The sequence below is a fragment of the Momordica charantia genome (genome assembly GCF_013281855.1).
Source record: "Momordica charantia cultivar OHB3-1 chromosome 10 unlocalized genomic scaffold, Mcharantia_2.0 BLBB01000010.1, whole genome shotgun sequence".
NCBI classification, from domain to species: Eukaryota; Viridiplantae; Streptophyta; class Magnoliopsida; order Cucurbitales; family Cucurbitaceae; genus Momordica; species Momordica charantia.
Window position 1 is genome coordinate 4586373 of NW_028275158.1, and position 20597 is coordinate 4606969.

The 20597-nt window shown below is 36.3% G+C and overlaps 2 protein-coding genes across 8 annotated transcripts; one reads left to right on the forward strand and one right to left on the reverse strand.

The window, feature by feature from the left end:
- The first annotated feature begins 263 nt into the window (after positions 1 to 263).
- On the forward strand, positions 264 to 6231 carry UBP3 (ubiquitin-specific protease 3). Its single transcript, XM_022280945.2, has 6 exons — positions 264 to 690; positions 2326 to 2442; positions 3662 to 3760; positions 4006 to 4194; positions 4954 to 5135; positions 5514 to 6231. The coding sequence occupies exons 1-6, from the start codon at positions 574 to 576 to the stop codon at positions 5917 to 5919; spliced, it is 1110 nt and encodes a 369-aa protein (XP_022136637.1). The 5' UTR covers positions 264 to 573; the 3' UTR covers positions 5920 to 6231.
- Positions 6232 to 6720: 489 nt separating this feature from the next.
- SR1 (signal responsive 1) lies at positions 6721 to 20204 on the reverse strand. Of its 7 annotated transcripts, none has more exons than XM_088128392.1 (13): positions 19738 to 20203; positions 19088 to 19207; positions 17324 to 17439; positions 17041 to 17129; positions 16853 to 16895; positions 14592 to 14796; positions 14361 to 14474; positions 13921 to 14210; positions 9892 to 10449; positions 9056 to 9750; positions 8137 to 8710; positions 7683 to 8003; positions 6721 to 7039 (listed from the first exon to the last, which is right to left on the reverse strand). In XM_088128392.1, exons 1-13 carry the CDS (start codon positions 19775 to 19777, stop codon positions 6929 to 6931), a joined length of 3276 nt encoding a protein of 1091 aa, XP_087984518.1. In that variant the 5' UTR covers positions 19778 to 20203; the 3' UTR covers positions 6721 to 6928. The 7 variants fall into 7 exon arrangements, with proteins under 7 accessions (XP_087984518.1, XP_022136635.1, XP_022136634.1 ...); XM_022280943.2 differs by having other exon boundaries at positions 13921 to 14234; XM_022280942.2 differs by having other exon boundaries at positions 14361 to 14796; positions 19738 to 20204.
- Positions 20205 to 20597: the final 393 nt, after the last annotated feature.

Sequence of the window (20597 nt, forward strand, 5' to 3'; positions counted from 1 at the left end):
AATTCAAATTTGATTGAGTGAATCTAAAAAGAAACAAAAATCTAAATTCTCGACCAAACTAGTTGATAAAGTTGGGCATAAAATAGATAATATAAAAATTAATTTAAAAACAAAAAACAAAAAACCAGATAGAAATTAGACTAAAATTTTAATATATATACCAAATGTCAAAAAGAAAAAAAAAATTTAAAAGGGAGAGCGAAAAGGCAAATCCAAAAAAGCCAATTTCAATTTATTTGTTGGAGTTTAGTTCGATCCACGTGGCATGTAAATGTTTCTCTCCATTGATTGTTTAATTCCATACCAGACCTTCCTCTTTTCTTTCGGTCTCCTTCCTCCGTCTCGTTGCTTCATCGAAACCCTCGTTCCGTTTCTCCTTCACTCTCTGCGACCAGAAATTGCACAAACCAACAAGCAACTGAACTCACCCCCTGCCCTCAAAAACCCTAGCAATTTGAACTACGGAACCCACGACCCTGTCAAACCACAGATTTTCATCTTTTCATTTGTATATGGGGAGCAATTTCCCGATTGAGATCTAGTCGCGTTTGATTCTTCCATTTCGACGCACGGATGGGTGCTACGGGCTCAAAGCTCGAGAAGGCTCTCGGCGACCAGTTCCCTGAAGGCGAGCGCTACTTCGGCCTTGAAAATTTTGGCAATACTTGCTACTGTAACAGCGTCTTGCAGGTTTGCTCCTTGTTTGTGGGATGCATGATGATTCTTGCTTTAATTTAATTATCCCTCTTCCTAGGATCTTCGTTGGTTTTGTTGCTAGGGTTTTGTTTGTTTGTCGATGCATCCATCGCGTGTCTTTTTGGTTATTAAAGGTAGAATGGCGGTCTATGAATTCTTTTTTTGGCTGGATTATGAGTTTCATGGATTGGATTTGCGAGCCATTGCTGTAAATGCTTTCTTTGGGTTCTATAATTATTCATTTTATTAAAGAATGATAATCTTGTTGACATTCCTCATCGAGAAGTAATTGGGTTTCTAACTTGTAGTTTCTATTTCGAGAGATTGTTTGGACTTATAATAGTATTGTCAGGTGGGTAAGATTTCCCTATCATTCAAACTTTTCATTGTGAATTTTACCCATCAATTGTCTTGGGATTAATGCTCTTCGCATAGTTGTAGTATTTGAGGGATAAATAGAAAAGATACTGAAATTTTATAGTATGCATTGATTGTCTTTTTCTTTTTTTTTTTCCTTTTTTAAATACTTTGTATTGTTCATACATATATATGAGTACATCTTCATCTCATTTTGTTTTTTACGTTTGTTTTACTAAATGCACTTTAAAAATACGCATGCAGCATACCCTGGGTTGGGGCTTGGTTTTCCTCCTTTTTTTGTTTGTTGTAATTTCATACCATCTATGAAATTCTTGGCTTCGTATATAAAAAAAAAAAAAAAGCATATGCTTGCAGCATGCAAGTGTTGGTCAATGTGTTTACAATTGTATATACTCAATTATGAGAAGTGATTCATCGTTTCATGTTTTGATTTTCTCATAAACGTGTGTGCTTGTCGGTTTCAACTTTCAACAGCCCAACTTATAGTCTTATACTTCTTCCAACTGCAATTTTTTGCGTTCCCTTTTTGATGTATTTGATGGGTCTGTTATGTTTGTCCCATTCAAAGTTGCATTGTTTCTGTGTTTGCCTTTTTTTCCCCCTTTCTGGGGATGTATTTCCCCCCTTATATTAAGTGGCTACATCCCCAGTCCCCCTGGCTTAACTTGTAAGTGATTATTCATGGATTACACAAATAATCATCCTGGATGAGCTACACTAGTAGTTGAAAAATATGGATGCTGTTTTTTTACTTTATTTTATTTGATATTTTGTACTTGTGGTGATTTGTTATCCTGCTGTTAACCTGTGTGAATTCAAATGTCCGTGTGTACAAAGTTAAAAGTATAAAAATGACTGCATTTTAAAGTTTACAATTTTAATAGAAGACGGGGTTCATTTATTCAGAACATAATTTTAGATCTAATAATGGGATATTTAGGAGTCTTTAACAGAAGGTGGTATTTAAGTTCATGAGTCACGACTTTTATGAGTTTCCATAGCATCCTGCCATGTCAAATGAGATTTTAGATTCTTTTATTATCTATATCATTTTTGCCCTTTTTGATGCATGTTGGATTCTTAAAGATTATATTATTTTTTTATGGTCTAAAAAGTATGATGTTTAGAACTTGTTATATGAGCATGTGCTTAAGTGCTTAATATCCGGCTTGATATTTTCTTTGATTTGTCAAATAACTCTTTGAAATCATCATTTGTATCTTACTCACCATTCTCTTTTATATGCAGGCACTGTATTTTTGTGTTCCTTTTCGTGAGCAATTGTTAGATTATTACTCAAATAACAAGAGTATTGGAGATGTGGAAGAAAATCTTTTAACATGCTTAGCAGATTTGTTTACCCAGGTAAATTTTTGGGGGAGGAAGGTGGTGCGTGTTTTACTTGATTCGTTGCTTGTTCTTGACTGACAGGATTTGTGTTGTTTTTGCTCTGTTGTGGCTTTATTTTTTATGTTTGCAAATAGTATTTCATAGAGATTTAAAAATCTAAAGCTGTATTGACTCTTAGAGCATACGGATGATTACTTCTGAAGAACTTCTATAATATTTTTTAAAATGAACTTTTTCTTGACCGCTCAAATACTTTTTATTCATACTACTAATGATAGTTAGTATTTGTATGGAACTACAATTTCAAAACCATATTCCTATTTTACTAAAAAACAGCAAGTATGGTGTTTATTTTATTATATCTGTTGCATATAGTCGAAGCAAAGAGTAGAAGATTCATATTTCTCTTGTTTTTTTTTTTTGTTTGTCCATTTGTGGATTATTTTGCTTGAGAGGAATATAATAATTTTTAAAGATGTTGAGTGTCTTTGGCCAGGTTCATAAAAAAAACCTCTGTATGGGTCTAAGAGTTCTACAACTATTCTTTTTCCTCTTATTCCTTACAAGTGGAGCCTCTCTATGAACTGTAGTTTCAGTTTTTGTTTAGGCTCCTCTTATAATCGACTTTATTTTTTTGTTCTGGTCAATTGTTTTCTTTCATTATCTATTCTTCCTAGGAACTGGAGCCTTTTTATAAACTCTAGTTTCAGTTTTTTTGTTCAGACTCCTTCTATAATGGACTTTTTTTTTGTACGATCAATTTGTATTCTTTCATTAAGATAGATTAATGAAAGCATGCTTTTCCATTTAAATAATAATGTATGAGCTTCCATGTTAAGAGGTATATTTTGCTTGTCATACAGTTTATTTTACTTTACTGCCACTGGTAGGGAATAATACCAATTGAGGTGATTCTGTGAGTCTGTACGTATGTGTATGTATGTGTGTGTATATATATGTATGTATATTTACTTCCATTACAGGTCATTGGCTACGTCGTTGTTTATAATTCTGTTGAGTTGAGACTGTAATATTAAATTAAAAAATGATTAAAATGGTCTGTATATTTTTTGTGTATCTTTTGTGAATCATTTATTGAAGTTCCACGTTTTCATCCTATTTGGTTCTAAAATTGATTGTTCACTTGATGACCTTAAAGAAGAGCTCTTTCCATGGTTAGGTTGGAGAATAATAATCCTTTGAATAATAATCCTTTATTCACTTCTGATTGCAGATAAGTTCACAAAAGAAAAAAACTGGTGTCATTGCTCCAAAGCGCTTTGTTCAGAGATTGAAAAAGCAGAATGAAATTTTCCGTAGCTATATGCACCAAGTATGTTTTTAATTTTGTTTTTAAATATGACCACTTTGATTCTTACAATAATATGGTTGATTCTTACAATAATATAGACTCATTTTCATATTTTTCTTTCACTTCATTTTCCTCTCCTTTCTAATTCGTATTAAAAAGTGAAAACTTCTGTACATATTCATCTAATCAATTTTATATTTAATTAAATAAACGTGTTCAAATTTCACCTATCTCTATCTTCTCTTATTTGAAAACTGCTGATGTAGGATGCACATGAGTTTTTGAACTTTTTGCTCAACGAACTTGTTGACATACTGGAGAAAGAGGCACATGCTACTAAAAGTGATGCGGAAAGTTCGTCACCGACTGAGAAAATTGCAAATGGTCCTAAAACTGGTCAAGCAAATGGTGCTCAAAAAGAGCCATTGGTGACTTGGGTGCATAAAAATTTTCAGGTGATTTAATTAACCATTTCGATTTACAATACCCCGTATCCAACTCAGTATTTTTTTCTCTGGGCATGGAATATGTATATCTTGGTAAGAAATATCAATAAGATGAATGTTATTTCCTGTATTTGCATGTTGCATGCCCTCGCTTGCCATTACATCAAAACTATGTTAAAGATAGTTCTTTATTAAGATGAAACTAACTCGCTTATGTTTTCGTTGGGTTTTTTGTTTTTAGTGAAAGACCTATAGGCCACAAAGTATGGCTGCCACTTGCGCCCCCCAGCCTGATTTTCCTTCCTTAGAAAATATAAGAGAATTATTAATTTTGTTCTGGCCTTCCGAAGACAGAGAAATAGAATCCTTCCTACAAGCCACCTAGACCACTGGATGTTTCTATAAATGAATGTACCTTAGAAAATATAAGACATTTTATTCTGAGTAAATTTAGTGTTTGAGCCATGAGAAGTAACTTTGGAAAGTGGACACCTAGAAAATATAAGGACTTTACTACTAAAAGATAGAAGAGGCTTTTGGAAAGTGGACAACATGAATATGCTTCGAAACAAACCACAAACCTGATTAAAGACTGAATCTTGAATACAACACCAAACCCTGTCCAATATAACTCAATTTTCTAGGGAGATCCCTAAGGGTTCTCCGTCCAAACCATGCCAAATTAGAATTTGAGCCATGAGAAGTAACTTTGTTCTTGTATGATAAACTTTTAATTGCAGCCAGAGTCACATGCAATCTGTCTTTCAGGGTTTACTAACCAACGAGACAAGGTGCTTGCGGTGCGAGACAGTTACAGCAAGGGATGAAACTTTTCTTGATTTGAGCCTTGATATTGAACAGAACAGTTCAATAACTAGCTGTTTAAAAAATTTCAGCTCCACTGAGACATTGAATGCTGAGGACAAGTTCTTCTGCGACAAGTGCTGCAGGTAGATTGGTATACATGATTCTATTTTGCCTCCATAGTTGAATTTTTGGTTACTGTAGGAATCGTCATGTACATCAAGTATTTAATGGAGGCAGTTTTCAAGTGCGCTGCCTTTTTGGTACTAGCCAATCTGCCTTATTATTCTAATTGTCTTGTCTTCGTCATCTTCTCAGCAGCAAGCATAGTCTCATGTTAAGTAGGAGTGGAATATGATGATACTTCATAATCCCATACCAGTGATTTGTGTGCGTGGCTCCACATTTTTACATTGAATGTGAATAGTAGTGTAGTTAGTTTCTTTGTCCCCACCCACAACCAAAATTTAGGAACAAAAACCAATCAAGGGAATGCTGATTGATGGCCTCATTTTGGTGTGCAGTTTGCAAGAAGCACAGAAGAGAATGAAGATTAAGAAACCGCCTCATATCCTTGTTATTCATCTGAAGCGGTTTAAATACATCGAGCAGCTTGGCCGATATAAAAAGCTGTTATATAGAGTCGTTTTCCCTCTCGAGCTAAAGCTTAGCAACACAGTGGAGGATGCAGATTCTGAGTACTCTTTGTTTGCTGTTGTGGTCCATGTTGGAAGTGGACCCAACCACGGACACTATGTTAGCCTTGTGAAAAGCCATAACCACTGGTTATTTTTTGACGACGAAAATGTGGAAATGATTGATGAGTCTGTTGTGCAGACATTCTTTGGATCTGCGCAGGAATATTCTAGTAATACTGATCATGGGTACATCTTATTCTACGAGAGCATTGGCACCGGCAACAAGAGCTGATATATGGAGAATTCCCATTTCAGCGGTCGGGTAATTTATGATTCGACTCTTGTTTTTTGGGTTTCGCATGTTTATTAATGTTATTATTACTTTTTTCCTTCTTTTTTCCCCCCTTTTTGCCTTTTATAACCAATGGGAAAGAGCTGTGAAATATTATTGATGTTATGGACTGAAAAATGTATACATGGTCGGTTGCCAGTTTGGCATATATAGTGTATGGCGGCAGCTTTTCTTTTCCCCTTTAAATAAGTGAAAAGAGAGCAATGTATCATGTTTATGACTGCTGCTTTAGAGGAGTGTCTATTCTGATTCCGATTCTGGCTCTGGTTCTATGCTGTGGACTAATCAACCAACAACAATGCATTGAATTTCTTGTGAATAGTTATGGATGTCATTGCCAAGGTAGATCTCGTAATTTACTCGGGGAGAAGTTTGTTTCGTGGCCAAGAAATTGTAGCACTTTTATAGGGATATTACCCCTTGTATAGATTCTTGGTAAAATTGCTTTTGCTTGGATTGAATCAACCGTTCCTCAATTCTTATTGTTTATATATAGAATCCTTGGTAAAAGCTAAAAAGGCCTGCTAATTTGAGAAAAGAATGCTTTGCAAAGCTTGCTTAAATCTCTTATTTGACTTTTGCTTGTTATAGAAATTAAGCCTGTGCATGACTTGAAAGGAACGATTTCATTGCCCCTCCCAAGATAAAGACACATATACAACCTTTTTTCTTTTCATCCCTATTATTTACTATCTCGAAATAAAAAGGGGAGGGTATAACAGTCGTATGACATCCAGCCTCTAAATTGAATGAGTCCTTAATCATACAAATACGAACATTTTCTAAGATCCAGTATAAGGACTTCTTTTTTTTTTTTTTTTGACATCCAGCCTCTAAATTGAATTTGAGTCCTTAATCATACAAATACGAACATTTTCTAAGATCAGAGAGGATAGTATTCGAGGGAAAGAGAGATGTCATCTTATTTATTACACACTATAATAAGATCTTAGATTGCTGTAGGCATGAAATTATCTTCACCCAAAAGGGTTTCAATGTCGATGAGATCATCAAAATCAGCTGTTTCATCCACGTTGTCTAAAGCACCATTTTTTACAACCTGAATGGAGAAAAAACACCTCTCGTTATGTTGTGAATCATTACAAGAAAATTTAAAACTATTTTTAATTAGCTAAAAATACTTTTCATTAGTTTAGTAGAGGACTTGAAAACTAATCTTAACCTATTTAACATAAATCACGTTTAATCCTATTTTGGCTTGTAACTTTAGCTTATAAATCAAGTTTTGAGTCCTATTAAAATGTCGTGTTAGTAATTCAATCCTTAATAGTGTTTTTTTTAAGCCTCAAGCTTTGCATAAAGAACCACTTCAGCTATTGCTGTTAGTTTTTCATTCACCATTCAACAAAAACTGCATTTTATTTGGAAACTCAATACCTAAGTCACTACACGTGGCTTCAAACAATTGTTTACCGATGATGAATAAACCACGCATGTCAAATATCAGTAAAATACTTCATTAAAAAATTAAAAAAATTAAGGAGACTAAAATAGTTATATACTTGAGTTCTAGGACAAACAGCACAATCAAAATATTTGAAGCATTTGGAGACCAAAATTAGAAAAGCATGAAATCGAAACACTGAAATAAGATTTAAACCTTAGTTTTTTTTTTTATCAAAATGAGAAAAACAACACCTATAGTTAAAAATTAGCAATGGCAACACAAGTTTTGACATTACCTTTATTTCTTGCATCTCCGAGACGACATTTAATAGCCTGCGGTATTGATCCCTTGCCTCTGGATATTGCACCATAGACTTGACTCTAGCAAGAGCCTTTTGCAATCTTTCCTCCGTTTGCTTTCTCCCTTGTTTTAAAAAGTCATCATCATCCTCTGCCACCAATGTAATTTTCTTGCTGGACTCAGCTGGTGCTTCTGGTTTAAATCCTCGCAAACCACTTCCTTTCCTTCTCCAACGCAAAATAAGCTTCTCCAGAATTCCCACTGACCACACGATTGTACGATAGTTCTTCCGAACCTGGTGGCCTCTTACATGTGCCTTTCGACGAAACGATGACGGTTATTAACAGAACAACTTACTTTGATGACAATGATTCGTTTCAGAGACAGAAATAGTGAATGAAAAGTAATAACTATCTACGATATGACCAAGAGAAATAGTTCTAACATACCTGGATTTTAACAATTCTCTGGCGGATTATCAGAAAATCTTTTCTGTTTTTCCAACTACGGAATTTGTTTTGTATGCGAATGGCAGCAGCATGCTTATCATGTGGTCCTGGAATACCTCTCTTAACTGCTAGAACTGAAAGAGCCTGATCGTGCAACATGTCGAGTCTATCGTCTCTGTATTTCAACTCTAACTGTTTTCTTTGGAAGGACTGCACCCTCATAACCTCATGAATACGAGCAGCAGCTTGGGTAGCATTAGACACTGCAGCTAATGAATCCTTCAGGGACAATGTATGTATATCATTACCGTCATGCGGAGTGGCGACACGCTCAGTAGCTGTTTGTACTGCTCTTGCTCCACAGGTTTCTGCAGACTTACTTTCTTGACTATCAAAAGCCAGAGATTCCAGGCGGGCGCTGAGGTCTGACTCTGCAAGATAACCAGCAATGCCTTTGTGCCCATTTAAGGATGCTAGATCGGCAGGAGTTCTGCCAGATGGATGCTTAGGGCTTGGATCGGTTAGTAATCCAGGAGCTGCACCCATAGAGATGAGGGCAGCAACTACACGCTCTCTGGTTCACACACACACAAAGGAAAAAGAAAGAGTTGATACTTGATGAAAGCTCAATCCATACAATCTATTTACTATTATACTTTCAGCTTGATGGAACTTTCCTGTATCAGATGTTTTGAATATGTGAACTACAGTTTAAAATTCAAAACCTATCAACTCCATAACAATGCGTCCTAACCAAGGCATCAAATTCTTCCAACTTTCCTTTGATCAGTTATTTCCTTATTTCAATAGAATATTCCAAATGGTACTATGTCAGCAAGCGAAAGGACTTTCAGAATTTCCTTAGGAGTAAAGCTATAAAAGACAAGTAGAAGCGGCAAAACTAATTTAAGGTACTCACCTGCCAAAGAATGCAGCCCAATGTAGTGCTGTCCATCCATTTGCATCACGAAAATTGACATTTATACCAGCAACTATTGATGGTAGAAGAGCCCAATCATAGTTAAGTGCAGCAGCAAAATGTAGCACACCTTGACCATGCTCATCTAGTACGCTAGGGCCTTTCCCACCTTCCCTTACTTTCTGCAATAGCCATACGTGTAACTTCTCTTTAAGTAGATTCTGAAGCAGCAACTCTTTTGCACTTTCGAAGGAAAAATTATCATCCCATTTAGGATTTATCAACTGACCCCATTCACTTTTGTCTTCTTTTAGCAATTCACTGATTTTATTGGAGTTGGAACTGCCATCAGAGCTATTGGGATCAGCAATCAAAGTGCTCGGACAGCTCAGACATAACAGTTTCACAAAACGCAAAGCAAGTGCTTCAAATGTATTGCTACTATGGTCATCCATCACAACAAAATTTTGAATGCACTTAACTCGGTATTCGAATTCTCGCACTTCACTACAAGCTAATCTATTGGAACATGTAACATAAAATGGAACTCTCCCAGCCTTGTGTATGGGAGTAAAACATCGCAAGACACCATTTGCTATAATTTCAGCCGGTACTTCCACCTCGCCAAACATGCAAGACCATTTAGAATTTTCCACTTCTTGATGACTCGTCAAGAATCTCCCTGATAACAAAACCTATAAAATCGCCCATATCACATGATTAGGAGAAAGAAAAAAGAAATCCTATAAATAACTGGCGGATAAAATATGGACTTGAGATTCAACTTGATTTACAAGAAAATATCAGGAAAGATTTGAAAAATAGCTCTGTAGTACCTTGATTTCAGAACCTTCATATGCCCAGCTTGGTGAAAAATCAATAATGCTAAAGAGCTGTTCATGGGAGAGGGATGGACTGAACATGTATGCATCTGGATGCACTTGAGAAGAGATGCTGGAATGACCAACCTCATTTTCAACGCTATTCCAGTATGCTCCAGAATTGGACTGCATGCTTGCCTCGTTCACATCTCCTAGTTCTCTATTCATCCATTGATTGAAACTATCACTCTTCTTCAGACCTTCAGAAGTAATAGCATCCAATAAAGGCTGTTTTTTTGGAAAGTTGGCTTTCCCCTCCAATATCACCTTTCCATCAGAGATTGAATTCAGGTAATATTCATGCTTTGTATTTGGAAGCATTTGTTGGAGGTGTTCTTGCATTGACTGATCATTTTGTGGCCCTGTATTCATTTGGCTTGACTGCATAGAATTCACTACATTGACATGATCGAGTTGGTGAAACTTGGAAGCAACATTACAAACCAAATCTGCTTGCAAGGTTTGTTGATCTATGGGCCACCTTACTAAAGGTGAGGAATTCCTTTGAGATGTCTGTCAGATGGGAAAAGAATTGAGTCCTCAGTACAAGTCAGAGAATATAAAGGGTTAAGATAATCATAAACAATCCTATTAGCATTCTTAGGAATTTTCTTTCAAGAAGTGACACCGCGTTGAGGCTGCTTGTACTGTGAACCATAATTTTAAGTGACATAAAAGAAATGCCAACAAATGAAAGCAAAATTATTAGAAAAATAAACTAAATATCTAAGGTCCCATTTAGTTCATATAAGAATATATGGGATATGGAATATTTTTTAAAAAATTGAACCGCAACCCAAAGTGAGAGAACTAAACAAGTAAACATCAGTAGGGTTTATCAATTTTTATCAAATTGTTCTGAAAGACTGAAACCAAAAGCATGAAAAGATTCTGCAGTTTGATTGATGATACGATTGAAAATTCTTTGAACAACGGAAGCTTCACATGGTCACATGGTAAAAAAATACCAAGTCAATTTTTTTCCCTCGTATCTTTGGTTGAATGTTATTAAGAATGCACGAGCTTGGTTTCTTCTGATCATGCCCCTATTTTATTAGAAACCATAAATTTGAAGTGGGTTCCAATGTTGTTTCATTTTGAAAATAGGTGGTTAAAACATCCTAGATTTTTTAAACAAGTTGAAGAATAGTCGGTGGAAGACTCCATAAATGGTTGGCTTGGATTTAAACTGCTTAAAAGGCAATGAAACTTGAAGGTAAAGCAGAAAGGGTAGACCAAATCCAATGCAGGGAACCTTAAGATGGTGAAGGACGAGATTATTAGCAAAACTAGGCATTTGATTGTTTGGAGGAAGATAGATGGTCATTATCTTCTCATGAGAGAGGAAGGAATAAGTTTGAAAAAAGAGCTTATGGAAATTTGCTTAAATGGGGAAACACAAACGTTACCTATAAGTAAAATCCAATGGCTCAAAGAAGGTGATGAGTAACACAATGCTTTTTCAAAGATTCTTGGCAGCAAAGGAAAAAGTTTAGTTTTCAGTTGGTCCCTGAAAATGGTCCAATTTAGTTGAATATTCTTCAATGTAACCCGGAATTCCAGATCAATATCTTTTTGAAATTATATAGAACGAAAGAAGGTACCAGATTAATTCCTATTATCATTGAATGGAAACTAATATTGAATTTGAAGTACTTGCAGCTGAGAAGGCCCTGGGTAGATAGGCGCATAGGCTAGATGATTTCACAAAATTCCTTAAAAGAGTTTAGATTGTTCTCTAATTAGACATTATGGAAGTATTCCATGATTTCTTTCAAAAGAAAACTTCATTTCTTTGAGAGATCGGATTTACAATTCTCTACCACTCTTCGGAATTCTCTTCCCTTAATTGCTTTTTTTCCTTTTTCCTCCCGTTTGGAATTGGTGTCAAATACACCCCTCATTCCTTGAGACTCCATGAGATGAGATGAGAGCACTCCAAAGAGATTGCTTCACCTGCTCCTAGATGTATTTTTTCACCTCCTTCGGGATCACCCTCTGTAATGGAATTACTTCCATATCATCATTAATAGACACTAATGTTTTCCTTGTCTGCCATAATAGCTGTTTTGTGATCCTCTTCCCAAAAATTCTCATGTCCTCCCTTAGAACTTCCATCTGTAATGAGAATGCTGCTATGTCACCACTAACAACATTTAAAACAGAACTGTTTACCTCTACCACCTGTAGTTAATGTTGCCTCACTTTCCGCCTTTTCATTTTGTTGAAAGAAGCACTTTAACTCTCCATATATACTAAAAAAATCTTATTTTCTTCATCCCCATCTTTCTTCTTTTTCAAAAACTAAGGCCATTTCCTTCCTAATGGTTATGCTACTATCCTTTTTATTTAGTATTACAATTCTAATAAAATAAGGTTGGGGAATCAATCCTACGATTGATAATGCCTTGATCAATTGAATTATGCTTAAGTGAGCTGTTAATGAATGTATCGCAGTATTGGAGTTGTAATGATCTTTCTATGCGTTCAAAATTGGATTTCTTTCCTGAAAGAACCTTGTCCTGTAATCTTTAATTTACTTAAGAAACTTATAAGCCTCCTCCTTTTGACAACCACGTTTCGTTCTTAAAAGCTGTTACCTCTGATTTTGCCACATCTTCATCGTAACTGTCAAAATTCCTTCTGTCTTATTAACTTCTTTTACTCTGCACATTACACCTTCCTCTGTTCTGTCATTCAAACTTCCTTTTCATACTTAGTGTTTTGACTCTTCCTCTTCCAAACGCTTCCACCAACTCGAGGTGTCCACAAAGTTATTAAATGATCTTCACCCATATTCTAGTCAACCATGTTGTAGATTTTCCAACGAGGTACCCTTTTTGTCTGTCTTCCATTCTTCAGTGTTACACCTTCCTCTGTTCTGTCACCCAAAATTCCTTTTAATACCTTTTTTTTATAAGAAACAGAAACCATTCTTTCATTCATAGCCACCACAAAAAACAGCAAAAAGGTAGAGCGCTGAGGAAACTCTCTCCAACAAACTATACAATCACCACTCTCCAATCTTGAGCAATCATTCGAAGGCTATAATTACAAAAAACCTTCTTGTGGATTGTAGCCCACCAAGAAGCCATATGATGAATGTTTACACAAAAAGAATCCACCGGAGTACTTTTATCTTCGAAGATTCTACCATTCCTCTCTTTCCAAAGAAGCCAGACCAAAACTCTAGCGGCACAATTCCAAAGAACAAAGGCTTTCCCTTTGAGAGCACCTCCTCCAAAGCTCTCCGAAATAAAATCATCTATCTTTCTCGGAAGACATAGGCTAAGGTCCACACTAGAGGCTATATAATTCCATACCTTACCAGTAACCGAGCAGTGTAGAAAAAGATGATCCACTGATTCTGCACTTTGTAAACACAGGCTGCACACCGAGGGAGAAAGGGACCAATGAGGGAGCTTTTTCTGAAGTCTGTCCACCATATTAATCCCTCTATAGAATAAGGACCATATAAACACTGTCACCTTTTTAGGAACTCAAAAGTTCCAAATCTGATTTGCTGTAGAGGATTGCATTTTAGAAGAAGGGGTCCTGAGGGCCATAAAAGTTCCTTTTAATACTTTTAATATTTTGAGTTTTGACTCTTCCTCTTCCAAACGCTTCCACCAACTCGAGGTGTCCACAAAGTTATTAAATGATCTTCAACCATATTTAGTCAACCATGTTGTAGATTTTCCAACGAGGTACCCGTTTGTTTGTCTTCATTCTTCAGTGTAATTTGCATGCGAATAGTATTTACATATTTACAAACACTCAGATGCTTCAAATACATGCCTAGGCAGAAGGTATCCTGGCGGATGATTAAAAAGAGTCTTTTTTTCATTTTTTTAAAGTTTAAAAAAAATGGTTCAATGGGAAAGAAATCACAAATGCTAATACTACAAACTACTTACACTTTGGAAGCATTATTCCATCTAAAACTTTGAAAATTCATTACTAAATAAATTGGAGAGAACTAACCTGACAATCCTCCTGGGAATGTAGGTGATTATTAAACTCTTTCCTTTTACATTTCTCAGTGAAGAGCATCCGCAAAACCTCATCACCTTGTTTTGGGACATCGCCTGAAATTTCAGGTTGAGATGCAGACAATGATGGCTCCAGATTGGATGAATATATTCCAGTAGAACCACTTTCCAAGACATTCTCAGAAGAGAAGTTAAGGTTCTTCTGGGGAACGCAGTTTAATCCAGCACTGTTGTTGTCTTTACTTCTATCTGATGTTGTTGGAAAGCCATTCCCACTAAAGACTGAAAAGTTTTCTTGATAATTATCTGACAACATATCAGGGTATTAACTAGCCATTCCTAGCCTTAGCCTATGTTGGATGAAAACTAGCACAATTATAACAAAGATTTTTTCAAATAAAAAGGATTAAGGAGAAGTAATGAGAAGTCTACCTGATAATGAAATAGGGTAGTTCGGATCACAGAGATCAGCACCAAACCTCTCCATTCTAGGCCTTTGTAATCCAAGAAAAGAATGGAAAACAGTACTTGCTTGGCTACTATATTCTGCAAAAGATAGAATGTCAATCAGAAGAACATTGTTAAAGAAATGACAAAAATACCCAGGAAATGATTTCAATTCCGAGCTGTGGTTGATTTGGAGTTCATATACAATACAAGCACCTGATTCAACATCTTCATATTCTGATACCTGCGCACTGTTTAGGCTAATTTCAGTAGTTTGTGAAGGTATTTGATAATTAGACGGATGAAAACTAGAGGAGTTAGAAGCGTCCATTTCTGAATGGCTCGTAGTTTCTTCAAATTCTCGAGAAACAAGAACAGCTTCATGAGTCCCCCTATTACGATTGAGATTTGCTCTACTGCTCTGATGACATTTCAGCAAACTCATGGTCAAGATAAGCACTGAAAAGAAATGACAACACTTGAGAAGGAAAATAATTTTTTTTCAATTAAACAAAACCCACCGGATGGGGTAAAGAAAGTGTAAGGTGGGCAAGGAGTCATCCATTTGAACCTATGACCACAATAGACTACCTCTCACCTATACAAATTCATAGAAGAAAAATATGAACATGATAGAGGACTGAGGAGGTGGTTGTCAAACTTCCATAAAAGTGGTCAGATTCTGGGGCAGTCGGTTCTCTTCACTACTAATTGGAACATTTGGAAGAGAAATGTGAGAATTTTCAAGGGTTTAGAGGAGTCTTAGGATGAGGTTTTTAGTGTGATTTACTTCTATGTCTCCTTTTGATGTTCTCTTAAAATTTCATTCGTAATTATCCTTTATGTTTTATCCTTAACAACTTCAAGCCAAAAAAAAAAAAAGCATTTTTTGTAATTGTTTTACTTTTGTCGTTCCCTCCCTCTACCCCCACTGATATCTATTGGTCATGATATCTACACGCTTTATTTATATTGATTGGGCTAGTTACCCTAATGAAAGAAGCAGTGCAAGCACGTATTATATCTTTACTGCCCACAATTTAACTACTTGGCCCTCTCCTAATCAAAAGGTAGTCTCAAGTTCTAACGCTGAATCCAAATACCAAGGATTGACAAATGCAGAGCTAAATCTGGGATGAATCAGTCAGTCGTGAACTTAGTTTTTCTTCATCTTCTGCTCCGACTCTGCTGTGTGACAATGTAACTTGAATAGCTACAAATCCAGTTATGCATCAAAGAATCAAGCATATTGAGATCGAACATCATGTTATTCCCCAGCAGCTTGTCAATAAGAAGCTCATTAAAGGATGTCCCCTCTAAAGATCAACTTGTAGACTTCGAACTTAAAGGTTCCTTAATTGAGACAAGCTCACCATCTTAATAGGCCAGTTAGCTTATGGGGATATTAAATAATTTCTCAAAATTGATTTTGCACCTGACTTATTTTGTGTATGAATTTCACTCGTGTATTTAGATTGATCCTCACATTCCATTAATAGCATATTGGTTGCTATTGCTTTTTCCTCCAAGCTTTGTGACATGTATACAGGTTGTTATCATTTCTTTTCCATTTAATAGAACTCACTCATCGAGCCTCAGTGCCCTAAGCTCATATTTCCAATTATGTAAATCTTCTAATCCCTTCTACTTTTCTCTCTGTGCATTGTACAAAATAGCCAACACACCCAAGAACCACAAAAACTACCCGGTGTTTTCGAGGAGCAAGACGCACCGCAAGGCGACAAGCCCTTTGATGCCTTGAGGCGAGAGGTGATACAAAGGCGACGCCCGATTGAAGCGAGACGCACCTTAATAAATAAGTAAAAATTATATATATAGTGCATAAATTACCTTAAAAAAATTAATACCAAAATAGTAAATGTCAACAAGATACATAAAACAACCAAATTCTATAAGTTTAGTTCCAAATAAAGACAAGCAACAGCAGAGATTGATGGTGGTGAAGGCTTGAAGCCCGTGAAGGTGAATGTCGGGAGGGAGGGGAGGCAGAGATAGGGTTTGGGTCGTGCAGGGGAGGGGCGAAAATGCCTCGCCTCTCGCTTGAGGCGAGCGCCCGGGTGCGCCTCGAAAGCACTGAAACTACTTGTACCCAGATTTGCAAGATCAATTCCAAAAATCAAGAAGAGTTAGCCAAATCAATTCAGGGGAAAAAAAGGATAATGTGCAAGATCAATTCTGAAAATCAAGAAGAGTTAGCCAAATGCAGGTAAAGATAGAACAACGCAAAAAAATAAGTTCTTACACTCCTTGGTCCTCAAAAATGTTTGTACATGAATCATTCATTCATCAATACTTGTTGGCACTCAACAAATGCAATGAAATTTTTCTAAAAATACATGTGTGTTTATGGTCAATGTTTGGACAATATCATCAAAATTCTCAATCTACCAAATCTACCTTGACATTTTACCCCGAATGATAACTGAACAAAATATTTAAAAAATTAATAAACAAACCTGCACTTCCCGATAGTGAACAAGAACAATGTGTGATAAATCCCTGCAGAAGTCATTGACAAGGTAAGCAAACCAATATAAAGCCATTAAAACAAACCTACTAGTGATCAAGCTATGTGTTGACAATAGCAAGCTCATTCAAAAGAGAGCTTAAGTGCATAACATGCATGCTATTATTATTGACTCACTCTTCCAGCAACCAATAAGTGCGCCTCTGAAAGTTTTCATTTTCTTCCCCGTGGGCATAGTAGCAATGCAGCGCATACACACTTCCAGCCTAAAGCAAAGAATTTAATTGTTTTCTATTAAGAAGCAATGATTGCTACGACCATTAAAATAGTACGGGATAAACCCAGATCACATTGCCAATACAAAAAAGTTACATTTGAAGCATTTTCCAAGTTTTCAAAATTGCCTCAACAATGAGCTAAAAGGGAAAGACATATCAAATGCATCTTTGCAGCTAATTACCTTGAGCCTCTCGTGAGCTTCCTTTACTGCCTTTCCATCTTTCTTCTTCCTCCAATTATGTCCATCCTTGCGGAAGTATCTTAACACCTTTCGATCATAAAGAAAAAGTGAACCACCTGTCATTTATATAGAAATCAAGCCAAGATGCATTTAACTTCAGCCTTATAGCAAAATGAAGTATAAATTTAATTGGGGTAACAACTACCGTTTTAAAGAACATATCCTGTCAATGTGCATTGTTTAGTTGCAGCCTAGGACACCCATGAGAATACAATGCTTGAGTATCTAACATCTTAGAAATCTTGGAATAGCAATTTTCGTTTGATAACGTATATCAGAGCCCAGGAAGAATGATATTGTCATGGAATCTCCGCAGTTTGGGAGGATATTATTTCCTTTCTTTGTCTGTTAAACTTTACCTTCATTCATCATTTTTATGGCAATAATTCCCTACTTACTTTATGTAAGTAGGCCCCTTCTTGTTTGTTGCCCATTATAACCATGTATGGTCAAGCGTATCCTTATGTAGTCTAGGATCATATGTCCTTGTGAATTAAAAGAAAAAATCAATTTTTATCACACTATCAGAGAATAATCTAAATTTTACAAAATTATTCTTGATATATTTCCTGTAATTTCCCCTACCTAAGATTAGTTAGTTAGCTAGCTACGATACATAATTGTAGTAGCATATCCTGTTACTTCTCATATCAGGAAGTTTGTCAGTCAAATCTACCAAATTGGTATTAGAGCTCAATGACCTACAGGGACAGAAACATTCAACATGATGCATACACCACAGAAATAGGTTTCAAGCCTCAGTAATCAATCAACTGTTGTCTGGTCCAGTAGAGAACCTATAGAAAGACTGGCGTAGATAAGCACTCGCTGGTCAAAGAGAACCATATGCCCACTGATGCAGCAAATATTAAAAACGTTGATGCATCACTCTGGGGAATGAAATAATGAGAGCCTAGACAGGGTGTAGAATTTGACTGGAAAGCCTTTCAACCTAGAGGAATGAGGCATCAGAAAAGGGGTCAACCTCCATTAGTGCAATGAATGAGGCAATTCTGTGATATTCTGCTAGTGTATCAACAATATGATTCGAGAGAGTCCTAAAGCAGTAGAGAAGTTTTGGATATTAGGCAAGAAAGATGCCCCCAACCAATACGTGGAGACTACACATTGAAGGTGGATTGGAATCCGATGCTAGACTGAATATAGAGGAATTTCTTATTGGATGAGGAATGTTAAGATTTTTTTTCTGAATACATGGAGATTCAGGGGAAAGGATGATCAACTCAGTAGTGTAAAAATTAAAAGAAGGTGCATTGATATAGTAGGATCAACTTCATGGTACAGGTGACAAAGTAAAATCCCATGCGTTCATTGCCCAAGATGCTAAGCTCGTCTACGGGCAAACAATGTAAAAATACATTACAAACCATATTAAGAATGCATGCGACAGTTTTGGAGCATGATAATTACACTGAAGAGTTTTATCGCCTAAATGCATAAAACGATTCTTTCAGAAATTCAATCACGGCAAGCCGCATTCCTCATTACAGGTATTTGATAGAAACAAAGTAATACCCACGACATGTTTTCAAATCATGACCTTTCTATAGGATTACGTTGGGCCCACGGGAAGCTTTGAAGTCGTTCTTCACATTTTGTAGGAATGCAACAATAATGCTAGAAATGTTCAACAATCATACGTAATTAACAACAGATTAAAATATCAATTAGGAGAAAACGTACTTGGAGGCATATTAGCAGGCTCTGAAGCAATAGAAAATTTTTCGTAGTTGTTTAGAATTTCACATATTTCAGCCGGGCGTAGCCATCGATGTTGTGCTTCTAAAAGGATTTGTTCGATGCCTGTATTTCATCATGAAAAAGATGTCAGCATGTATAACAATATGAGAGGGTAAATGAACAATAACTTCCGGCAATTTCTTATTCCCATGCATAAAAATATATACAAATATAGGAATAATAGACTAAAAGAAAAATTAAAGTCTAGTGGAATATGAATTACAGTATGGCAATGTAAGAAGATAATGATGTGCCTAATTTAAAGAAGTTCATTCGTCATTCGTCTGTAACTCATTTTCACCGACTAGTACCATGACCTAGTATATACGAAGATGGGCGACTTTTGCACATTCAGAACCTCTTTAAGCACAGCATAGTGGACAAAACAGCTAGAAACTACAATAACCGGAGCTCAGAGCACTAAAAAAATTTCCAATTATGCTCGTAAGAAGTTTCCAGACAGACTTTCAGAGAACAAATCACTGGAAAGCAACAAGTCCAGCTCACAAAACACTAACGGAAAATTTCGAAAAGAACGAAACAAATCAGGCGGCAACATTCACGGAGAGTACTAATAAGGCTCAACTACTGACCTATCGGATTCGCAGGAATGCAGCACCTGTTTTCAGCCATGTTAGATCACAGCAAAGCCGCTCTCGACACGCAAAAACCGCAGTGGATAGACGATTGGCAGAGCTCGATTGCGAAGCCAATCACCGCCGAGAAGTTTCCACAGTGTGCGGAAAATGGAAGAAGACGATGAATTTCAGAGTGAAAGAGTCAAAGCAATTTGCCGACGACTGTGCCAGTCTTTTCGACGTGAATTGAAGAATAGTTGGTGAATTGATTCCAATGGCTCTCCGTGTCCCCCGTCTTTAGCCGATTTTGGATGCCACTGGCTGGCTTGTTCATCCTGGAAAATGGAAAAATAAAGCCGCGAACGTGTGGCGCCTTTATCAATTCTCTCGGAGTCGGATCTGATCATCAAACGGCTCATCGCTCGTTAGCAAGTCGTTGTTAACATTACAACTATCAGAGCATTTACTGATTGTACAGTTTGACGAACAAATATTTATCGGGGATGATGATGCTTGCACGTGTTTGTGCTTAAAGGCTTATACAATATTTTCAATATAGTTTTAGGATTAAATTTCCTGAACTTTTTTAGTACTTGAGGATTCGACTGATGAGCTGTCGAGGATTCGACTGATGACCTCTTGGTAGAGAAATGTGCGACCAATGTTGGCTTAATCTCTAAACTTTTAAGTTATACTCAAATAAAATAAAATAATAATAATCCCTAAATTCTTAGACCCTAGATTTTTAATCTGTCAATTTTATTGTTGATAGGTCTTCCCACAAATAAATTTCTCACCTATTATCATTCTTTTAACTAACAAATCCATTAATTATAAAATGGAATTTTGTATCTAACAAAATTTTTTATTTTTAG